We start from the raw sequence: 24,317 nt of genomic DNA, 5'->3' as shown, positions 1-24,317 counted from the left end.
TGGATCTGCTGTGTGACACTGATACATGATGACACAAAGCTATGTTTGATGAAAAGCACAATTCTTTACCTTCATCTAGATTACACTGAGAGATGTCGGACTTGGTTGTGGGAAAAATAATCAACATCGTTCTCTTAGTTTGAATTGTAGCACCTGGGCAAACTGTCTAATTAGTGGCAATAGGCTTTAAAAATTAGACATCTGTCACTTCACATAACAAAGTGAAGTGCTCTTATATATAAAAGACTACCACTTGTTCTGAAACTAAGCCCCCTCAAAAAAAGTTTTCTCTCTTCTTGGGTGGCATGGCCTTGAGAAATCCAAAGCAAGCTGGTTTCCAGGCATGAGAAGAACTGACATGCCAGTCTGTGTAGTCTGTTAAAGGTGGATGCTTGATCTTGCAGAGTATTTATAATCCAGTAATTGACTGGAAAAAATCCTTCTAAGTCTATGTCCAATGTGTTTAAATAAGGTGGAGTTAGCATTCTTTGGAAAATCCTCAAGAGTAGGGTAAGAATTTGCATTTAAATGGAGGATTAGCTGTTCTTACTTTTTCTTAAATCATAAATAATTCTAAAAACTAAGATTTGGAAAACAGTCCATTGACATTGTTTTATATATTGAATTTGTTATATTAGTTTTATTATCTGCTGCTCTGTTTGCCATATTTAGGTTTCACGGTTTTACCTTTTAATGTAACTGTGTTAGTTTTATTGTTAGTTGCTCAGAGAACTTGTCATTACTGGGTTGCATAAAAATACAGTAACAAATATCTGAGTGATCAATTCTGTTTTCAATTATTGTCTAAATATAGACTGTCACTGTGATGAATATGGGTGCAGATATGTGTCCTTTCCTTTCCTCTTTTCCAGTTACAAAAATATATATTTATTAGCAACATTGCATTGTAGATACATAGCTGTGATCAGTGCTTTTTTGTCATAGAACACACTGGAACGGAGTTCCGGCACTTTTTTTCGACAGATTTTCCAAGTTTTAAAAGTAACTTTTGAAAATGTGATGTTTGGTCCACGTGGATTCAAATCGCCCTCTTGAGCGTAGCAGGTTGGCGGCAAAATCATTAAAATGGTGCATGCGGGCTACTTGTGTGTCGAATCCGACACATGTGTACTTCATCTGCGCAGGTTGTGATGGCGTTGCTCGGCTTGTGGCGCTGCTCGGCTTGTGATTGGTCATGTGGTCGCGTGCTTACTGCAGGCGGCGACCATTATGTTTCGTTACACAACTAACGTGTGTGGGTGTGTGTACAGTGATTGACTACGTGTGAAAGGTACATAATTTCATGAGTTCTGGCACCTTTTTTCTTACAAAAAAAGCACTGGCTGTGATTGTCTTGATAATTGAGAAACTACTGGATAGATTTCTAATCTTTATCAATAGACATTATAATAAGATGTGAAAACAAACTTTTTGTGTCTGGTGTTTTCAGCTCTTGTGAAGAAGTTCCACTGGACTTAATGGAACTTTTTTCTGTTGAATCATGCATAGGATTGGTTTATAAGAACCTGTTCTTACTGTTTGTTATGCATTCGGTACAGATCATAGGACTGGAATTGTGACATAGGATCTGGACCACAGTTCAGCAAGTTGTTCACTAGTTCCAAGATAGAATATTCAGTACCAAAGGCCCCCATTATTTGACAAACAACATCCTTTCTAAGAAGAATAATCCAAACTTCAAGGTTGGATGCATTCTTCTGGCACTAAACATAAATAAGTCTTAGAAATAGTTCTAGACTGACCTGATGGTTACACAGTGGCTTGCTTGGTTAATAGTCGCTTGCTACCTTACCAGCCAGTCTGTTATCTGTTCATTAGAATTCCAGCAGTGGTGTTGGAAGTATTGTGACATAGCTGCTCCTATACCAATTCTGATATCATTTGAAATGTGTTGATCTTATTCTTGGGAACCTCAGTATGGTTACTTTCCCACATTGCTGCCCTCTTAGATGTGACAGTGATGGCCTAGGAAGTAACTATATGGCTGAACTAGTCATGACCTCGCCACACTTTAGTGTCTCAAATTCTGTCACTTAGTATCTATGACAGCCTTCACATGTATGGGCTGCAATTCCCATAATTCCCAGTCACCATTGCTGATGGCTAGGAACTCCAGCAATTGCAGTCTATCCTAAAAGGAGCGCTCCAGGTTGGGGAAGGTTGATGTAGGGAATGGGCCTACTTGCTTCCAGAATAGGGCCTGTCATCCCACTCCAGAAATTAGCCTTGCTTTTTGAAGCACCAGTTCCTGTTTCTCTGGCATTTTGTCCTGTGGCTTTGTGACAGCAGAATGCCCAGAGGCACAGCAGCAGTATTAGATACTGCCTTTATGCAGAGCAGTGAGCCTGTGGGGAATTTGCACTGGCCTCTGTATAGACCAGGGGTCGGCAACCCGCGGCTCCGGAGCCACACATGGCTCTTGAACCCCTCTGCTGCAGCTCGGTCGCTCAAAACAGCTAGCACAGCCGCCAATCTGTGACTGAGGCTCCGAGTTACAAAATACCAATAGGTTATGATGAGGCATCCACTCGGGAACGCCCCCGCTAGCTGCTTAAGTAAATTGCTACATTCCTCTGCTATTGTGCAGGGAAAGAGTGGAACAAGCTTCCTGTAGTCTCTCTTACACGAAACGAAACATGGATTCTCTTTGTCCAAATGTAATCTCCTTCCTCTGAATGTTAAAAGCTGCGCTTGGGACCTGTCACAATTCACATCTGTTTATCTGCTAATCAGTCACTAAACACACCTATATCTGCAACGCGTGCCAATTTACTGAGCTCCCCCCCCCCCCCGCGCCAACCATGGATAAATCGAAAAGTTTCTGAAGAAAACCGAACGTTTAATGGTACGTGGGTAGATTCATTTGCTTTTACTGCTGACGAACTTATGGGGTTTGCTGTTTAATTCACGCAACCCTTTAGCACTGACTTTCTGACTTTGACTCTTCAGGAAGCTGTTCTCCTATTCAAACTATATGAAAGGAGTCCTACTAGTTTATAATGTAAGATTAAAAACCACAGTTTTTAGTGACTGAACAAGAACTGCAGCTAAATCATAATGAAGATATACATAGCATTAAGGTAGAAAACGATATATGCAGTGCTATCGTCATTTTAGATGTCAAAAGGGTTTTGCGGCTCCCAGTTTTTTCTTTTGTGTGGGAAACAGGTCCAAATGGCTCTTTGAGTGTTAAAGGTTGCCGACCCCTGGTATAGACAAATGTCCGGACTGGATCAAGCTTAGGAGTACGGAGACTAGAGGAAATATGTGGTCTACATTCTGAAAGAAATGCAGCCAATCCATGTCTCCTGGTTTTGCCTGTCAGTTCTGAATCCAGAATTCAGAATCCTCTTCTGAATCCAGACCTAGAATGAATACTACAAACCAAACACTTCAGCTGCAGCATAGTACTAAAACTCCCATGGGAGTGATAGAGCAAGATGATGAATCATTGCTACCAAGGAAAGTGTGGAGGGTTGAAATTGTTGCCCCAATGGGTCCATGGGGGCAGTCATGTTTTTTCTGTACAATTTCCCTGAGGGTGATGCTCTATCAGCATGTGCCATTCTTCCTAGTGGGATTTGCTGGAACAGCTCATTTGCATTTTGAACTCACATGTCAAGAGCTGCTGCAAGCAGTTCATATTGTTTGAAGAAAGGATCATTTTAAAATGTAGCCTTTGGAAGACCTTCCTGAACAAATCTTCAGTATTATTTGAAGAATTTTGCATAGACAAAAGCAATTGGTTCTTCCTGTATTTAGTGCCTTTGCAAATGGGTGGTAGTCAATCAGAAAGTTATCCTCATTAACCTTATTTTGTGTATATGTTGCAGCCTTTATAATGTAGTTATTTATTTATAACATTTATATACTGTTCTACATAAGAACAAACTCCTGAGTAATGAACAATAAAAAGACTGATTAAAAAGGCTGTATTAGAACAAATATCAAACTAGGACTCAAGCTGGACAGTCAAGGAAAGATTCTTGGAATAAAGATGCTTTCAGGAGGTGCCGAAAACAACACATTGTTTCGTGATACACTCTTAAACATTACAGTTTCACACAGTGGAAGTGTCTCTTTTTAATTAACATACAAAAATTGCTCAAGGTCTCCCAAGTAAAAGCTGTGTCAGCTGTCCACTTACTCAATTTTTCCTTTTGTTAAGAACAGTTTCTTTTATTTGAGAATAACTTTAGTAAAGTTAAAAATTGTAATAGTGGTGTCTCTTGAAGCTATATGTAGTTGACTTATGCACACTTCTAGTTTCATTACTGTCCTTCAATGTGTATTGTGTCCCCAAGCACTACTTACAAAGGGCATCACATTTAAAGACAAGAGTAGCTGCCCAAAAGCAAATAGTTTGTTTATGCGTCTAAGAGTGAAGCAAACTGTCTGCTGATACTTCCTTCTTAAGTACTGAATGGTTCATTTTGTGCTTTCATTTTTCTCATATGCAACAATTGTACCCACCAGCCATTCTCTTATGTTATCATAATAATCACACAGAAAGACCACTGGATGTTGCTGGTTTTCAGTACACTGTACACCAGAGGAAAGGACTGCGTAGACAAGAGAAAACTGAGTAGGAACAAGGAGCAACTTTCCTTTCCCTCCTCTGCAAATCAGCAGTGAGTTTGGGAATATGAAGAAGAACCATGCATTCTAATGTTTTTTGTTTTTTCTTTTGATTAAAAAATAAAAATTTGAAGGGTAGAGGGAGTGGAGAGCTTTGTAGGTGACATTAGTAGTTCTTTGGCTCAATGGTGACCCCTGCTATCCACAGTCCAAAAGAACTGAAAGCAAATTTAGCCTCCATACACATGGCAAAATTAGATAGTTATGCATACTGTTTCTTTGAGGTCCCCCTTCAGTGGCACGTATGTTTCAAATAAAAAGTACAAGGTCCACACCAACTTCCATTTTTATAAAACAAAAATATTTTAAAGATCAGTTCCTAGGGGATGGGAAAGATCTCTGTCTAATACCAATCTGAGTGTGGACCAACTTTCCCCAACCAAGAGCATTCTAGATGGTTTGGACTACCCATCATTCTCCATCAAGTTTAAACAGTACTGGAGCAGCAGGTGTGATGGCCTGTCTAGGTACTGGATGGTTTTGTATGTTCATGTAAAACATTTTCCTTATTGTACCCCTCCTTGTGGCTATCTTTAGGGACAATGGATTCATCCTAGTTGGAATAAACAATTGCAATCAATAGGGCATATGCTTAAGTATGATTAAGTCTGGATCCAGCCATAAGTATATTCTAATGGGAGGAGTTTGCCATACATAAAAATAGCTTTTCTATAGATAGCACTAAAAATAAGAATCTGTTTCCAACTGGATCTAGTCAGATAGAATTGGCTTGTTTCCCTTTTGCTTTAACACTGGAGTATGTTTTCTAGTCTCAGTTTATAGGAAGCAACTTGGCCCAAATGCCTCTAAGGCAGAATAAGTCCTAGCTGGCAGCTATTATCTTTCTTTAATAGAAGTTTCTTTCCATCTCCCTGCTGCCACTGAAGTATTCTTTTTTAACTTGCCTGGGCTGAGTGAATTATAATGCGCACATTCCTGCTGTAGCATTTCTCATTGATTGCCCGGACTGGAGAGGGCTAGATTGATCAACAGCAGCCACAAGTGGCCCTGAACACGTCCAACAAACCATTCATTAATTCCGACTGATCTCGGAGTAGTAAGAGCTTGTCAAGAGTGCCGTTCCCCTCTTCCCCTTCTCCTCTTGCTGCCTTTCCCAGAGGTTTGAGCTGCAATCTCAAATTTAAATTCAACCTAAGCGGGCAATAAGATTGCTGCCCTAATCACTTTTGCTCCTAATTTTATGCAGACCTCAAGGACAACTGCTAAAATCATTAGAGCAAAACAGAGGCTTAATTATGTGTTCATTATAAACCCCCTTGCTGCTAATCTCGCTTCTTCCAAAACAGGGCTATGAAATCTTTACCATGGAAAGCTTCCTGGCAGTGAGTGAAGGAATTTATAAACAGCCAAACCCAAGTGTATTTGGCATTGTGCTTCTTAAGCTGAGGCTTGAAGGGTTGTTGTAGCACTTTTTCTGTCCACATAAGTTGTCAGACAAGTTACTACTCATCCAAGCATAGGCTTTTAAGATTGAACTATCTGTTGGATGTCCTTACAATATCTGGCTGCTCTCCAGCTGAACTGAATGACATTGCTGTGCTAATTGAGTGCAAAGTCTGAGATCTCTGATAACAGTCAAGTCCTTTGTAAAATTCCCTGCAAGTCTAATGCCTTTCTATCAGCAGAGGTCATTAGTTCTATTCTCATTGAAGAAACAGAACAAGTTAGTAGTGGGGAAAATCCAGGATGTTCAAAATCTGTCCCTTCCTTGCTCTTGCCCCCTTCCTTTGACAGATCCTGTGAGAATACTTTCAGATCTTCTGCCCATTTAAGATATTTACCTGCAACAGCTCCTGTATTGTTTTTGCAGCTTGCAGAAGGAGAAAGTTACTGTGGTCATGTCAGCCTCAAACAAATGGGACATTTTTACTGAACAGGAGTTCTGGAAGGATTTTTTCATTGCTAACTTTGATTTGGCTCATATAATTTCATTTCAGTTATTACATGTCTATACAACCCAATAATCAAAGCTCTCTGTCCGAAAATAACAGTCAGTCATCAGTCAGTCAGTTTTCCGTGGTGATTGAGCCTGCCTCGTCATCTGTATCCTTCCCCTCCCGATGCCTCCCTTTGTGCCTGGGTGGCCAACTCAGTCGCAAAAGTAGCAGCCCTCTCTGTGGGAACTTCTGAAATAGAGGAAATATGAACAAGTGTGCAGACCTGAGTGTCACTCCTCATTATACAGTACAAAAGTATAAAGGCACTGTAAGGACCATTAACCTGTTGAAAATAACAATAGCTGCAACTGTATCCTACTAGGACTGGGCTCTTCTCAGAGATAACCCTATGGGGTGCAATTGCATTCATTAAGTGCTCAATGGAAACATTAAGACTGCATGTGTGTTTGAATATGACTGAAGACCAGAAGCTGTTCAGAGATTTATGAGGTATTAATAGAAAATCTGGGAGGGATCTCAATGGCAAGCCAGGTAGGGTGTGTCAAGACACTGGACAGATCGCTGTGACAGCTATGGGCTAGCACTCACTCAAGAGGAGCTGTTGTTTCGACAATGTGCAGAGGCCTTCAGAGTCTTACGGCTGTTAACCTCCATCCATGCTGAAGCCTGGTCTGCTCCACTGTTTTAATTCTCAGCATCTGGCTGCTATGATGTGGAGGTAGTGAGTACTGTATTAGAGGAGTGCCCCCTGAGTCTAAGAAGTTGGTAAAATTGTATCCTTCTGTATGGAAAATCCCAGAATAGCAAATGCTGGGTAACTGGATGAAGCCTCTTCTCCTGTCTGATTGTCCCTCGGAACCAGAAGAGAGATCAGAAATACCATCTGAATGCTGCACTAAATTGTAATTAGAAGCATATGTATGATGGACACATATAAGCTTATAAATAAGATGTAATAGGTAACGTAAGTCAAAAGCTTTTTTCAAAAGTGTCTTTGCAAACTGTGCTTTCAAATCATATTTTTCCCCTAATGTGAACTTACACAAATAGACCCGTAGAACAAAAGCATCTAATCAAGGTTATCTGCCACTGACTTTTAATTAATCTGCTGTTGCCTATTTTAGCCTTGCCGTGTACTGATGTGAGGAACGGGCAGCAAGTAAATGCTATTATGAATATATCCACAAAGCTCACCTCCAAAAGATTCCCTGTATTCAGAATAGGTGTTGGAATTGGTTTCTGGAACAGTAATTTTAGGAGAAGATTTCTGTTAGCAGAGCACTATCAGGATAAAGTCATGCCGTGTACATGACTGAAGTTAGGCAACTTCAGAATAATGACATTGAGTTGGATCTGGATTTAGGCACATACATCTAGGTTGGCAAAAGAATTCTTCCCATACAACTTTGGGAAGTCCCCAGTAAATACCATACAAAGGGTTCGCTGATCATACTTAATGGGGATAGAGAAAATGCCCCCCAAATTAAGTTAATGCAACTCTCATGAATCAGGCCTTCCTTCAACAGGTCTGCTGTGCATACTTGTAAACAAGATGGCAAAGCGGTATTTGATAGAAACTTCTGTTGCTTGAAAGCTTAAAATGAAGGATGGAGGTCTTGACCAAAAAGGTGGTACTTTTCTCTTATTGACTGGTTAGAGTTAGACTTTAAGATACTAAGAACTTTGCATAGCATAGCTCTGCAGACTGTTACCTAAGGGCTTGTCAAGGCTTCTGCCTGTTACTTACAAAGTCACAGTTGTGCCTCATGTTAAGAGCGATTTAGACGAATCACATTCCACCATTATAAACAGAATTTGGGGGCAGTAGATTCTGTGGGTTATACTCAGAAAGTGGCCTGAAAGATTGTTCCAAAACATGGCAGTGTAGGAGAGGTCTGCTTAAGGAAGATCTGTGCTGATTTTAAAACATTTCCTTGTTAGAAATATGTGTGTTTCAAAAATGCCTGTTAAAGTGCCTCTATGCGAATTCTTACCTTTTAAAAACAGGATCCTAAAGAATGATGAAAGCAGAGGGTCACATTTGTTCCAGTTTAACAGTACTCTTGCATATGCTGATGGCCTTTGAAACTTTTTTTTCAGTTACAAAATCGATTTGTGAGATGGAATGGAATGTACAGATGCATGGCTAAATCCCACTGAATCTCAGCCCAGGAACATGTTTTTCTGCAGTGGTTAGCACAATTCATTATCTGTCAGCAACCCCTACGATGCATAGGTAGCCTGCATGTGACCAAGGCACATGTTATAGTAACAGAACTGCTTTCTTCAGGAAAGTGTTGCCTTCCAGTCTTGCAAGATTGTGTCATAGATAGCTCAGAATGCGCAAGAGAGAAGCTGTGTAATATATGAAATGCGATGTACCTACATGTATGATAAACATTATGCTAGTCACACCTCCATATTTTCTTCAGGATTTTCATCTCCCAGCATTCGAAACTGTTGTTAGTATCCATTTAATATCACAGCAGCTGATGAGGACAGAAGCTCGAATGTTTAGCTCTAAATATATTTTGAAACTACACTGTTGTTACTCTTTCATATGTGTGTGTGTGTGTATTGTGCACTCAGACATAGAGAAAAATTATATTGCAATAATCACCATATTTTGGTGTAATGAAATGAAGGAGCCATGCATACCCTCTAAGGGAGGAAATTCCAAATTATATCAATTTATTGGTGTAATACAATGGGTAAAGATTATCTTGTTGATTACAGAATAAAAGCATGGTGTACCCCACTGTAACATTAACCAGTACACAAATTTAATCTGTGTGCCTGGATCCTCATGTAACCAAAATGACACCATCCATATACAAGACGAAGGCATTAGAAGACTCATGGGAATGCCAGACTTTGCAGAAGTACACTATAACTTTACAGAAAGACTTCTAAGGGGGCAACCCTAACCAAATTGGCTAAGTAAAGCCTTGCATGCTTAGTTACTACAGAATATAAACTGACAGTGAGGAGAAGAGAATGAAAAACATGTGGGGGGTAGAGAATGGAATGGGCATGGGTGGCAATCTAGAACCTTGAACAAGAACACTTTAGACTACCACATTCTGTGAATAACAAGCTGCAGCGGCAACGTATTTTTGGATGATTCTTTCAATTTAGTTAACATCCCTTTAACTTTCTTATATCTTTGTCAAATAGGTGTGTTATATGAAATGGTCCAGAGCTTCCCTCGAGTAGAGGAGAATCTACGAGTGGATTCCTACAGATTTAGCCACAGATGGAAACGACATTCAGAATCTCTCAAGTCGGTCAACACCAACAGAGCCAGTGTGGGGCAGGACTCCTCAGAACCTGGAGGCTTTACTGACTTGCTGCTTGATGACACGCATGATAACACAACACAGATTGAGGTAGGACTTTTCTGTTCATAAGACACTCTGTGAATTAAGACATGGATTTTTGTCACAACTGCTGCATACTTTTTGGAACCCAGAGATACATATTCAAGAGATACGGCCTACAATATTAGGAATTATCTGCACCCTGAAATCACCCACAGAGGCCCTACTTTCTGACCTGCAGATACAACTACTTAGTCTTTCATGATACAAGCACAGCTTACAAATAAAAAAGATACAAGAATAAAATCTCCATGAGAAACATTAAAATTTAATGATTCGTAGGTACCTGCAATTCCACAGGGTAAGTTGCTGGTGAAAGAGTGGAAGGTATGTCCAGCTGGAGTGAGTTGTGACGCTGTGGTGTGAGTCCTTCCCTATCTATCTTCATCTGGCTTCTGGCTCTCTGAATCCTTTCCCTAGGGCCTTTAGTGATATTGCTCCTGTGGAGGAGAGGACGGCTCAGTTGAAGCAAGCCCTGAAGTTAAGAACCATCAAATTATTGGGTACCAGGAAAGTGGTTCCCTCTCTAAGTGAGAGCCAGTGTGGTAGAGTGTTAAGAGGCCTGTAGGTGGAAAAAGGAGATCTGGGTTCTAATCCCCACTCAGCCATAGTATCCACAAGGTGACTTTGGACCAGTCATTGCCTCTCACTTAACCTACCTCACAGGGTTATTGTTATGAGAATAATATGGAGAGAAGAACTTGGAAAGCCACCTTGTGTTCCTTGCAAGAGTAAGAAAGGTAGGATATACATGCAATATAATAATAAGTGCATGTTTACAATGTTTTTAATTGTCCTCAGCTTTTCATTGATTGGTTTATGCTGACTTGATATATCAGATGCTATGTAGTTGTTAATTTACTTATTTGTTTCATGTTTTGATTGCTACATTACTTGTATTCATTGTTCACTATATATGGATATGAAAACTGAAGAGTGGAGAAATCTGACAGGAAGAAAATTGATGACTTTGAAACATGGTGCTAGAGGTGAGCTTTGCAAATACCCCAGACCAACAGAAAAATGAACAAGTGAATCTTAGATCAAATCAAGCTGGAGCCTGACCCAGAAACAAAAATGCCAAAACTTAGGCTGTCGTACTTTGGGTACATCATGAGAAGGCAGCATTCCCTGGAGAAGGCAATCATGCTAGGGAACATTGAAAGCAAAAGAAGAAAAGGGAGGCCAGATACAAGATGGATTGACTCCATAAGTGAATCCACACTTGAATTTAGACTCAAGCCACTCTTGAATTTAGAAGAGCTGAGCAGGGCTGTCATGAATAGGACATTTTGGGGGACTTTCATTCATAGGGTTGCCTAAGTCAGGGACAGTTGGATGGCACATAACAACAATATTTATTCGTCATGATAAGCAAGCTTGTCAGGGTTATTTTGTAACAGGCAGAATATAAATACATTAACAAAGTAATAGATTTGTACTTGAATCAGTGATTCATGATTAAGTCAGCCAATAGCCCAAGGCATTTATTTATTTCTAGCACAGTTCTGTGCAGAAGTAAATGCCTGGGGGACCTACTCCCAAATCAGTGCGTACAGGATTGCTGCATTTGTTATTCATGTTAAGTACACAGGCTGCCTTTTGGTCCAAAGCTGCAGATAGCAAAGTAAAATACGCAGTTTAAAATAACATGAAACAGAAGAACAAGTTAAGCAGCAGAGAAGGAGGGGAAAAGACAGTCAAACCCAGATCAAACAAAAGCCTAGTTTGGACGGGGGGCGGCGGGGGCAAATAATCCAGCATTGAAGACCAATCAGAATAAGACATTCTTTACCACAATTAGCATAGAAAGCTAAGCCGTGTCTCTGCAGAAAGGGGCTTCTAGGGTCTTTGTGTTACAAGCAACGTTTTCTCTCTTGGACTCACCAGCAGACTGTTTCAGACTGTGTGGTGGTGTGCAGAACTTTCCCCAACAGCCTCAAGGTCTGGGCAGAATCACAAGGGAGCAGGTGACCCTTTAAAAACCCCAGCCCAAAACTATTCAGGAATCCAAAGGTAATAACATTTGACTTGGAAACAGCTAAGAGCCAGTACGGATCAAATAAAATCCAAACGACGTGATATGGATAGGAGCTCTCCATTAACCCTCTAGCGAACCACTATGAGCACCTTTCAAAGCCCCCACCCCAAAGGACCATGATGCAAGATACCAAGGAAACCACTGAATGCACAGATACAAAGGATCTATACAGAGTAGGAAGCACAATGCCATGTGGCAGTTTCAGAGTCTTATGTTTCATATCTGAAATTCAAGCCATAGTAATTTTTTTAATAGTATCATCGTTACTACTGTCCTTCAGTGCTGATCTTATTAATAGCCAGCGTTTCTCTCTGTCTCTGTGAAACAGAGTTGTTGGTTTGTCTGAGCCAGTTTTCTTTCAATGTATTTAAGATGCACAAGCAGCTGCTAGGAGAGGTGGGATCTCATCCTTGACTCACATGGCACAATTATGTTTTAATACACAAAATCAAAAATACAAACCAGCTCATCTCACCTGAATGAAATCATTGCAATTTCAGATGAGGAGTTTTAGCTGACAGAGAGTGGAAAGAGACTTACGGATTCAAATTACTATCATCTCAGACACAACTGATGGGAATTGCCTACAAGCTGAAATAATTCTCATGTATCTGTATGGGCCAATTGCCCCTTCTGTGTTTGTTGCATTAATGAATGCTGCTTGGAACCAAGGAATCTATTTTTTCTTCCTTGGCAAACTTCTCTATAAAACAAACGTAACCATAAATTGGATGCACACTGCATGAGCTCTGCCTTTCTTTTGACCTGGCTGCTGTGGAACATTAATAATAAATGCATGGCTTATGTTGTATCCTAAGTGGGAAGTCTCCACAATGGTTTTTTTCTTCTTCATTTGGCTTTCCCATAACCCTGCTTGAGATGCTACCCTTTTACCCAGTTTATAGCTAGCTAACTAAGGATAACAGACAGTGCCCAATCCATGTCTTCAAGGGCCTTTGGATGTGACATCTCTAATGGGCCCATCCCACAGTGAGTCTACCTTTTCACCAGCTGCTACTCTTTCCCCTCTCCCGTCCCCGCTGCATCACTGCTATCACCAGGATAAGCAAATAGCCAGTGAGCATGCAGGCAGCAGCATCTCCTGTTCCTCCTTCTCACCTTCACTGATGCCTCATCCAAGTGATCAAATCATTTGCAAAGAAAAGTGGCTCCAGTTTGTGGGCTCTGTGCGGCTATGATTCTCCCTGGTCTCAGCTTTGAGGTGATGTTTAAATGCGGCTCCTTTGGATTCAGGACACAGACTCTTTCAAAGTTCTTAAAATAAATTATGAATAAAATTGGGAAAGAATAGATATCTTCCTGTGGTGGTGAAAATATTTAGCATTCCTTGCCACACATTCCAAGCAAACAAATTCATTGACCATAGCAGTTTTTATCCCATCACTTTTCCTACCTTCACAGTGTCAATTTTCATAGTGTATTGGGTAAAAATACTAATTTGATATATCCCATCAGATCACAGTTGATCAACTGTTCTGCCTGGCCTGCTTGGTAAGGCAGAGGCTTAACTTTCATCTAGTTCCTTAATAAAATTGCTTTGATATATTTTACATAGTATTTGCTTCTGATTGTTTGGAAGGAAATCACAGGTACATCTGCAAAGTATTTGTAGTGGAACTTTTTATAACTCATCTGGAGCCAATCTGTTGTGTCTTGCTTCACTTTGCAAAGTCTGTTGAACTGTATAAAAACTGGGTTGGTATAATATGGTGCTATTGGACAGGAGTGTGCTGACAAATTGAGGGCAGGCACTGTTTTCTCCCTTGAGAAGGGTGACGACTCATTGCTAGAGCACTTTTTTTTATGCAGAAGGCCCCAGGCTCAAAATCTAGGTAAAGATAAAAGAGAAAAAAACTTGCCTAAAATCCTGGAAAGCTGTTACTAGTCAGTATTGATAATACTGGGCTAGATGGACCAGCAGTCTGATTCATATAAGGCAGCTCCCTATGTTCCTGTATGTCACAGCCTTAACACGGTACAAAAATAAAACATGCATGCCTATGTTAGGATTGGTGTTATGATCAAGTGTCAAAAGAACAGAAAGCATAAATAAGATAAAAGTTAGATATGGTAACAGTCATAACTAGTCCAGCATCCTGCTTTCATAGTGGCCAGCCAGATGCCTGATGGAAGCCCAGAAGTAGGGCATGAGTTTTACTCTGATTTAAAATTATTTTTAGGCCTGTACTGAAAGGTATATCTCTTCCAATTACGCCTTCCTGCTGCTGTTCCCAAGCAATTGGTGCTGATTCCTGGAGGTATCACCTGGCTGCCATGACACATAGCCATTGTCAGTCTTACCCTCCCATGAATTAGTCTACTCTAGAATTGGTGTCCATCACCACATTGTATGATGCCTAGAGAAAGTGCTTCCTTTTATCTGTCCTGAATTTTGCTAGCTATCATTTGATGGTGGTCGGATAAGTAGGTCTTAAATAAAACAAAAGTTATTTTTAAAGATTTTCATTATGGAATTCGTTGTTGGCAAGAGCAGGATAGAGGGATACTTTTCTTCTGGCCCTTCAACAGTCAGGAATCAAACTTAGCATCATAACAACAGTTTGCTCTCTGGTATAAGTGCAAGGAAGACAAGCATTTGCCACCAGTAGTCATTCCTTGGGATCACTCATGACCTTGTCTTGCTTGCTGCAGAATCCTGGGTGCCCCCTCTCCCCCCTCCCCCGGCTGCAGTCTGTTCTGTCTCTGGACAGTGGTCTAGAGGAAAAATGACTGTTGACTGAACCAGACTAGAAATAGTATACCCCCGTGAAGTCGCGCTTCAGCATTTGTGGCTTCAGTCTTACACAGGATTTTTCTCTGAGCGAGTCCAAGCCAATCTCCTTGCGAGTAAGCCAGCACCTCGCCATGCAGCGGCTTACTTGCAAGGACCTGTTTCCTCCAAGTTTGGACTCGCTTGGAGAAAATGATCTCTGTGCGCGCGCGCCCTGCCTTGCCACGCGCACGCTCCTGCCCCCCAGCCCGCACCTCCCACCTGCACTGCCTTGGCAGCCGGCGCCCATCGCTGGCACCAAATTTGTGGTTTTTCACAATTCACGAGTGCATTAGGAACATAACCCCCGCTAATTTCCGGGGACTACTGTACCTTTACTCTAATAAAATGAATTAAAAACAATTGGCCATTATTTTACTGTATCAGACTACTCAGTTGACAAAATATTCGCTGGCTTGATAAATGCCTTGATAAATCACTATAGCTCAAAGTGAGCAACCTGTGGCCCTCCAGATGTTTTAGTCTATAACTCTCATCATCCTGCCTCACTGACCATGCTGGTTAGGGCTGATGGGAATTGTAAGTCAAAAAAACTGGACCACATGATCACATATGTATGCATACGTACCCATGGTATTCCCTATAATTTGTAAGAGCACCCTCTTTTCATTTTTTCAACTGTAAGGTAAAAAAATCTGATTCTGATTTGTGGTAAAACTATATGTACACTAGACTAGTTACTCTTCTGAATTCACCCATTTCTATAGCCTGGCAAAGAGTCACATTGGAGCAAAGCAGGGATGAGCAACCTGTAGTCTTCCTGATACTTTGGCCTCCAACTCCTGTCAGCCTTAGCCAGCTTATTCAGTGGTTGGAGATAATGGGAACAGTAAACCAAACATTTCAAGGGCCACAAGTTGCCCACCCTTGCTGAAATGTGGTGCAATTCACTAATTCCGTTCAGGGTTGCTTGTGCTAAATCAGCTTGCTCCCTGCCGCTGCTTCTTTTCTAAAGGCTTATCTACAGAACAAAGGAACTCACTCATGCCCTATGCTTGAGTGGTTTCCATTATAAATCTGTCTCAGTGTGCAGTCATAACAGTTTGAAATCTACTCCCCGAGGTTTACATCTTTTCACAATACTTCAAAATGGACTATATTTTATTTTCAAATTAATTAGAAATTGGCAAGTGAGTCAGGAAAATCATAGCTGAGTTCAAGCAGAGGAAAAGTCTGATCTCGAAAGCCAGTCTATACTTAGGTCCCAGGTCTGTGTGAGCAGAAGAAGATTGGGGCGTGGCCAGGAAATTATTCCCTTCTCTTCAAATAGCTGATCCAACAAGATCAGGAACAGAAAAGAGACCCTACAATGTTTTTTAAAGGTTTCTATTAAATCCAATTCTTTATAGGAGGGTAGGAAGTGAAGAGCTTCATGAATTCTGTTAGAAATGATGTAATGGCATCCTTTTGCCTTAAAAAGGATTCCGATTTTTTGACATTGCTACAGTTATTGTGAAGTGCAGCGATTTAATCTTGAAGAGGATTAGTTTGATCTTTGCTTTGGAGCTTGTTGATCATCCTCAAATCCAAAATGGTGTCCTTTCTCACAAACTGTGGAGTATATCACTGTTACAATGTTGATCCTTAGACTGGTTTCAGAATGACCTAGGGAGTGGAGTGGATTACTTATAATCTCTGCAGTTACTGATCATCTCTACAATTAAGTCATGCATGATTTCTCCTCCTCATGCATTGTTAACAGCTAAAAATATTCCTTAAGCAATTGAATTGTGAATTCTCTAATCATCATTTGTGGACTCCAGACTCTGGCCATAGTCTAAAATCCGTTAAATTCCAGTGATGATGGTGGGTTGGTCTTGTATTTTGGAGATAATGTAGTCAAATAATATACCAGTCTTGTCAGTCCATATGCCCACACTTGTTTTACCTTAATAATTTTTTGGCACTGCTTGAATTCAGGGATGGATGAGTCTGTATATTTCTAGTCTGTGTTTCTTTCAATCTGGTCTCTTTTAAGTCTGTTCCTTCCTGTTTCTATATTAAATTTGTATGTTTGTAAAAGAAAAATCTGTGCAAATTTGCATTTAACTATTCATTTTGAAACATATTTTCTTTAAAAATAGACCTTTTTTCATTCACTCTTTCTATTCATTCCTTTAAAACATAGAATTTAAGGCATTATTGTTGCTATTAGTTGGAGTCGAGAACTGAGCCGGGGACACTGACAAAGTGAGAAAACTAGAGAATCATTAAGATCCACTTTACACATTAGTCCACAATGTGCAGATCAGGCCATTTCATATTGGAATTCACAAAGATTAATTTCTCCATTATCATATTTCAGAATCTCCTGGAAGTATTCATAGAAAGGCTCTGAGCAGATTTAGAGGACCTGTCCCGCTGAGAAAGAGGTTGCTTCACACACACACACACACACACACACACACACACACACAAACACACCAGACTTTACTGTCAGAGAGCATCGCTTCAGGGCAATCAAGTCACAGTACATCTCATTTTGTAAATTAAGTACTGGAAGGAGAAGACAGCAATCAGCAGTGGAAGGTGGGGCATTCCCTCTCCTTGAGTACACAAAAGTAACTTTTAGTCTGCCTCTGCTCCTCCATTCAAAACTGCAAACAGCTCAGTTTACCTTCACAGTTCATCTCACACCCAAGCAATGACTCAGTTACAAAAATGTATTTTATTTCTTTTAAAAATTGATGAGTTAGTCCTGGCTCTGTCAACACAATGGTTCCATTTAGGTGTGAAAATGAAGGCTACAAACTCCTGAACTAAGTTGCGGGGCAGGGGGTGTTGGTATGTATCTTTAGAAAGGAAGACAAATGAGCATTAACCTTTTCATCTATTCCCTCTATATCTATTCAGAATGGAATTGTGACTTCTGGCTCCATCCAAACCTCTGTATGTTTGGTGGCAAATGCAGCTTTAACTTGTAGAAGCCCCTTTAACAATTCTGCTCAAAACATCGAGTCTGTCGGGTGTGCACTAGCTCCCTGTCTGAAAACAGAGGGAATGGGATGCATTTATACATTGGAAGTGTGGAAGAGCATATGTGGAATTTTGATGGATGTGGCTTGTGCATGTTCTGTGCACTGAAAATGACAGGTTCAGAATGCAGTAAACGCATATCAGAATGTTTCATACTTTCTTCAGCAGCCTCCATGTGTGCAGCACATTAAGAGTTATTTGCAAAGTCCTGTTCTGCCTGTGGAAGGGAAAATAGGCAAAGAAGTGTGCTTGTGTTCTCTCTCTCTGACTGTTTTTGTTTGTTTTGTTTTTCCCTTTCTCTGGTCTTTTCTGCCAGCACAGAATAGAAATCTTCATTTCTCTGGCTTAATTTGCCAAATGTCCTTTAAAAACCTCTGGGTCTCTGATAACTAATTTAGGTAGTGTGGGGTTTGGCTATTAAGAAGAAAAAAATCAAATAAAGTTTAAATTCTACTGGTAGGAAAATAGGAGGAGGTATTAAAAGATGCATGAGTGCACAAAGTAGTAAAGGTAAGGTGAACAGTAAGGTAGAAACCACCACCACAGAAAAATACATACAGCTTACTATGTTGTGTCCCTGTTTTATTCACATGATTTAGTGAAACAATATCTTACTGTACATCAGTTCTCCAGTTGACTTTTAGAACTCTCACTTTCTAGACTTCTTTTCTCCTCTCTGACTTTTCTTTGATTTTCTAAAACAGATTTTTCTTTCCCCATATTCAACCAAGCAGGAGGGTAGTTTTTATTTATTTTTGCCCTACTATCCATTTACTAATAGAAGGCATTTCCTTTCTCTTCATCAGTCATTTGATTGAATTGTATAATTTTTCTGAACTAAGCTTCCTGAGCTCTATAGTCCAACTAAACTTTTGTCATTTAACCTAGTCAATGAGACTGATTAACTAGTCCATACATATTGGGGTGTTTTAGCCCCCATAAGCAAAATCAAAGCAACAAATGAAGGACAGACCAGATCTTCACAGTTACAGATGCAGAAATAAATGCAGAGATTGCCCTCAAAGATTGCAGCACTAAAGCTAAGATACTGGGGAAACTGGGAAGGAGACCACCATAAGATACCAGTTTGTCTTTAACCCAATAGAAATACCTTTTTTGGACATGAAAATGTTGGCTCTTGTAAGCATCTTGAAGAAGACATTTCCTTTTTTAATAACCATACTGATGGCTGCAAATTAACTGAAAGCTTAAGATTTTGAGGATCAGTTTCTTGATATCATTGGTGAATTAGGAGAACTAAAAATATTAAATGTAATAAACATATAAAGAGCATGTGCTTCATATTCATTTATTTAGTAAAGGGATTTAAAGATCACTTTTTGCCCATCCAGGACCCACAAAGCAATGCAACTGAAAACAGTAATGGAGCAATACAATATGATCAACATAACAGAATAGCAAAAGAGGAGCAGTGAATGGGAAAAAAGCGCCAAAAAGTAACACTAAAATCCATCAGAGACCTGGTGACAAAGTGCAGCTTTTTCTGCCTTCATAAAGCATGGAAGCTAGTGAAGTGTGTTCAAGCCTGCTGTTATATGTATGGTCACCATATTTTTCATTAGTTACAGCTTTTAAGCACTTTGTAGGTGCAGTGCCAAGAAGAACATATTGCAGAATCCTGTTCTAAAAGTGCCTAAGGCAGGAATCATCTTATGGGAACATTCATCCAAATAGAACCAAATGCATTGCAAAATTGTGATTCTAAGTCCCATATCAATCAGATGACCCGGAAGGATTCCTTGACTGATGTTATGGAATGTCACTGAGAAGTCCCAACAGAACAACAGAATCCACAGTCAGACCAGAACCTTTCTAAATTCCAGCATATGTCATCCATCAAGGCAGCCAAAGCTGTTTGTTTCCCAAAACCAGACCTGGATCCAGGTTGGAAAGTTCCAAATAATCAGCTTCATCTAAGTTGCATTACCATCATTTGCTCCAGTTCCTTCCTTAAAGGAGGTAGTTGAGGCCCCATCAGTGAGAGTGAAGGAAAGACAGAACAACCACGTTTAGGGGATTACATGAGTGGAGCCAGCTGGAGCCACGGGTTAGACTAGATGGTCCGGGAGACCCCTTCTGACTCACTTTGTTTCTTTGTTTCCTTTTTTAAATAAGAAAGATTAAAAGCCATCTGCCAATAAACTAGGGTGGTGGGATCCAATTAAAGCTTCTTTAACAAAGGTCTTAAGTTCTTTTAGAGGAACTGAAAGATAATCATGCAAGAAAACAAAACCAAAACAAAAGAAACAAAGAAAACGCTAACTCCACTACCCAGCTAGCCACCCACCTATGGCAGTTATTATTAACCAGGTTATTCAGATATCTAGCCAAGAAATTGTTGGTCTCCTTCCTCCAACAGCTTATCTACACCAAACAAGATTAAACCATGTATCAAAATTAGACGAGTGTTTGCCCAAACTATTTCTGCTTCCAGTCTGGATTCCAACTTGAAATAGATGCCAGTAATTTTAGCAGCAAAGCGTTTTGCAAATTCATCACAGTGCATTTCCAAACCAGCTGAAACATCTCCACTATACAACAGTGTACTGATGCAATGGAGACAGAAAATAACAGTATATTTACTTTCTTCAGTAGCTCAGAGGAGGCCCTTAAATGTGCTCTAATCTGCATTTGACTGGATTCATCCCAAAGCTTTCTCCATCATTGCTTTAGTCATGTATTCATGTATTTTATTGCCTTTAATTCCTCAGAAAACTAAGGAACCTGCACTTTGCTCATGAGAGAGAGTGCTTAGGAGTGGTTAAGTCAGTCACATAGGTCATCTTCTAATCCACAGATCATTCAGGGCTTCAACAGTATCACTAACCCTAATGTCCAGAAAATCCCTGGAAATATTCAGGATTTCTTCTGGAACCCTTAGCTGTGGGGGCAGAATATTTGAATAGATCTCCCATCCCTGAAGAGGTTAAGAGTCTCAGTAAATCTAATCCATATTAGACAGTGCTCTGTCCATGAGAAAGGATTTTTCCAAGCTATCTGCCCATGCCTCACTTCCTGCAGAGTGGTATGGTGGTTCTTGCTGCTAATAATGTTTTTACAGGAAATAACTTGTAAAGAATGTGATATAATTCACCCTACATTCATAATCAAGTTCTTGTTGCAAACATAAGTGTAAAAATTATCTGTGGACAGAGCATTTTCCTTGTAGAGGCTTACTGTTCAATAATTAAATGGTAGTGAAAATGGAATCTACTCCCGAGTATAATACGTTGTGCCTTTGAATAAAATTTCAACATAAATGGTTAGACCATTTGGTAATTGAAAGCAGAGTCTTTTCCTGTAATTCCTTGAGGACTGCAGAAACAACTTTGCTATTTTTTTCCCTGAGAAAATTATTCTGTTATTGCTTCAGAGTCCCAGGTGCTGTGTTAAATTGTTTTCATTCAAGCTTTTCAACAGTTTATTCCAGAAAATTACTTTGCCATTAAATAGAGAATACAATTTATTCCATGCATAATCAAATCTTGTATGTTCAGGCAATGAGAAGGCGGGGCAGGGGGAATTATTTTTGCCTCCTTACCACAGAGTTAAAAGAAAAGGGGAAGCCTTTTCAAAGCACACTGATTTTTCAGATGTTAATCACAAGCAAATGTAAATCAAATTTCTTTCTAGTGCACCCTTCTCTTTCTTCTTTCATGGTACTTTTCATAAAGAAGGATCAGAAAGTGAAATTTAACCATCTGCCCATCCCTTCCATTTTTAAGAAATTAAGCTTTTGTCATTTGGTGCTGAAAGCAGAATTCCTCTGTGACAATAATGAATGTATATTGTTTTTGCAGTCCAGCTGATTTTCTTATATCCAGTAATATTTTCTAGGCCGGCAGTGTGTACTAATACATCACTGTCTTATTTTCTTTTAGACCCCTTTCCCCTTGTTGAATTTATTCATTAAGGTAGTATTGACAAATATGCTTGGTAGGAGGTCTGATTTCATTGGCCTAATTTTATTATAGAGGTTGCATTCATGCAGGAAAAAAGGTGCTTCCAGCTACCAGCGTATCTGTAATGGCTTTGTTTGCAACATGTCCTCTTCCCAAAGGAAGAAGGTCTTGCATGCAGCAAAGAAGGTTCCTAGTGCTTACTGGGAGCTAAATGCTGTTGTCATGCCCCCTTTGAAGTTACTTGGTACACGGGGGGGGGGGGGGGGGGGGGGGGGGGGCTTGGTCTTCTTTTGTTCCCGTCGTGGTTGGGTGGCGGGGGGGGGGGGGGGGGGGGGGGGGGGGGGGGCGGATCCAGATGCATTTAAATTGGTGGACATCTTGGAAATGACTTCAGCAGGATGCAGCCTGAATTATCATTAACCAAACTAATTGCAGAAAATATGTTTTTCAAAACTGGATTAATATTATAGTGCTGGTAAGTTACAAACATTGTAAAGTCTGGTGATCACCGCATCAGGCTTGGTTCTACTATCAATGAATAATGTGGTCAGTTCAAGGAAGATAATAAGCAGACATGTGGCTTAATGCCCAGTTTAAAGGGGAGAGAATGCAGAAAGTGGAGTCTGAAATATGTGCCTGTCATAGCTAAACGGAATTAGGTAAATGTTGTGAAGCGTTTGAGGAGTGCCTCCTGTCAGCTAATGCAGTTTGTGTGTGAGGTGATTGAAAGGTAATGTAAACTCCAATTTGAAGACCTTTCCAAATCTGGCACATAGAGCTGCTATTCATGAACAATATATGAATTTGTTTTGAAAGGTTCATGACCACTATCTTGTATTTATAAGCAAAGTACATTGTTGTGTCACAAAACTAGTACACTGAAGACCATTTCGTGTATTACATTTTTACTCTTGATGTTATTCATTAGTTTCATGGTTTGCCCTTGCTGTCTTATGGAATGTGAATAACAATGACAATGAGGTGAAATTGTGTCATTTGGTGATTCTCAAGATGTACCAATAAATGTCAGAAGGGACTGAGTCAGAAAGCTTCCATTTGACATTTACATGCCTGCCCTAGCAAATGTTATGATAGGAAAAGGGACGGGATTCAGTCATTTCCCTAGACTCACTGGCTAAACGTTTTGGTAAATGTCTTTGTTCCCTGTATTTTCTCACTGACCTCCTGAAAGCTTAAGAATGATTACTAGAAATGGGTGATTACCTTTTTCCTTGTACCAGAAGTACTGACAGCCATTCTGTGAGGCTGATCCCTCATTCTGCCTCCCGCTATCTGGAGTCCCCTTCTCCAGTTGTCTTGAGGAAGGAGAAGGAACAGAACATTCCTGCCATTCTCAAAGATGCACAGAGTGCCACCTTTCTCTTCCTGCACTTACAAATTAACTGCAAGTCCTGTAATCCCTGTTAGGAAAAGATGCTCTTTGAGATATTTGACACCAAGAAGATGGTCCAGGAAGGTACCTTCCTTGGAAGGAGCTGTTGTATAAAATGTCCATCTGTCATGAGTACTCACCTATAATATGTTTAGATATGGGGGGTCTTTAACTTTCTTGATTTTTCCCTCTCTTTCTCTGAGTATATAACACTGCCACCAGGAATTTAATTCTAATCTTATTAATTAGCCTCTCCCACTAATTAACCTCTCCCACTGTGGCCAAGTTATAAGGCTCCTTCATTGGACTATGTGGTCCTAATGATGAGACACTGGTCTTCAAACAACCTATAACTCTGAGCTAAAAATAAACAAAACAAAACTTTATTTGTACAACAAGAATATTGGTTTCAAGATGCTCAGTTACTTATTTCCTTAGGAGATAGACAATGCATATTAATAACTTTTCACTGAGGTTAAATTTTCCTGAATGCAGACTTTTGCACCTCCAAAAGTGGGTTCCATTGTTTCAGAGTAACACAGAAAAGGCCCTTCCTTCCATACCAGAGTAGCATGTTTCTGCAGGTGGGTGTACTTGAGAACCAGTATGGTCACAGTATTGAACTGGGGACCCAGCAGATCTAGGCCCTCATTCAATCATGAAGCTCACTGGGTGACTTTGGGCCGGTCATGTACTCCCAGCCCTCACAGGGTTGTTAATGGAGATATCGAAGCTGCTCTGGCTTCCTCATGAGAGGAAGAAAGGCTGGATATAAATGCATGGGCACAACACCACCAAGTTGTCCTATTAATGATGTTTGTATGCAGGAATTTGCCCGCTTTCCCTGCTTCAACTCAACTATGGTATCTACATTTGGGGGCATGGGGAAAAGCACAGTTTATGTTATTTTAAGGAATTCAGTTTCCCAAGACCAATTTACAACTTAATTTATGAATACATACTAGCTTTTGCCAAGAGAAGAACTGTTAGCCTTTCAGCTAAATTCAGCAGTGTAGGTCTGACACAAACTGGCACTCAGTGAATGAAACATAGCCTGTGTAGCTTTGAAAACCTCAAATTAAACTTCATCCTTAAATGCCTGCCCCAGTTTTGATCAGTTCTCCATCAGCCATCACATGCATTCTTTGAATGGGGCAACACCATTTCCTCTGTGCTTCCTGATAAATCTATGTTGCATTCAAGAAATTCAGCAC

The 24,317-nt window shown here is 40.2% G+C and overlaps 1 protein-coding gene across 3 annotated transcripts in view; it reads left to right on the top strand.

Annotated features, from left to right (window-relative positions):
• Positions 1 to 24,317, top strand: part of PLXDC2 (plexin domain containing 2) — a 251,857-nt gene that overhangs the window by 101,655 nt on the left and 125,885 nt on the right. For 2 of the 3 annotated variants that reach the window (XM_044425076.1, XM_044425075.1), the window contains exon 2: positions 9,756 to 9,967. In XM_044425076.1, the coding sequence (XP_044281011.1) occupies positions 9,756 to 9,967 (212 nt within the window). Of the gene's footprint in view, positions 1 to 9,755; positions 9,968 to 10,667; positions 10,948 to 24,317 lie in introns of those variants that run through there. The other variant, XM_044425077.1, reaches the window with a different exon arrangement.

This window comes from Varanus komodoensis, unplaced genomic scaffold (genome assembly GCF_004798865.1).
Source record: "Varanus komodoensis strain SLA01 unplaced genomic scaffold, ASM479886v1 scaffold15, whole genome shotgun sequence".
Classification (NCBI taxonomy): domain Eukaryota; kingdom Metazoa; phylum Chordata; class Lepidosauria; order Squamata; family Varanidae; genus Varanus; species Varanus komodoensis.
Note: the sequence above shows the minus strand (reverse complement) of the source record. Positions and strands in the feature narration are given on the sequence as shown.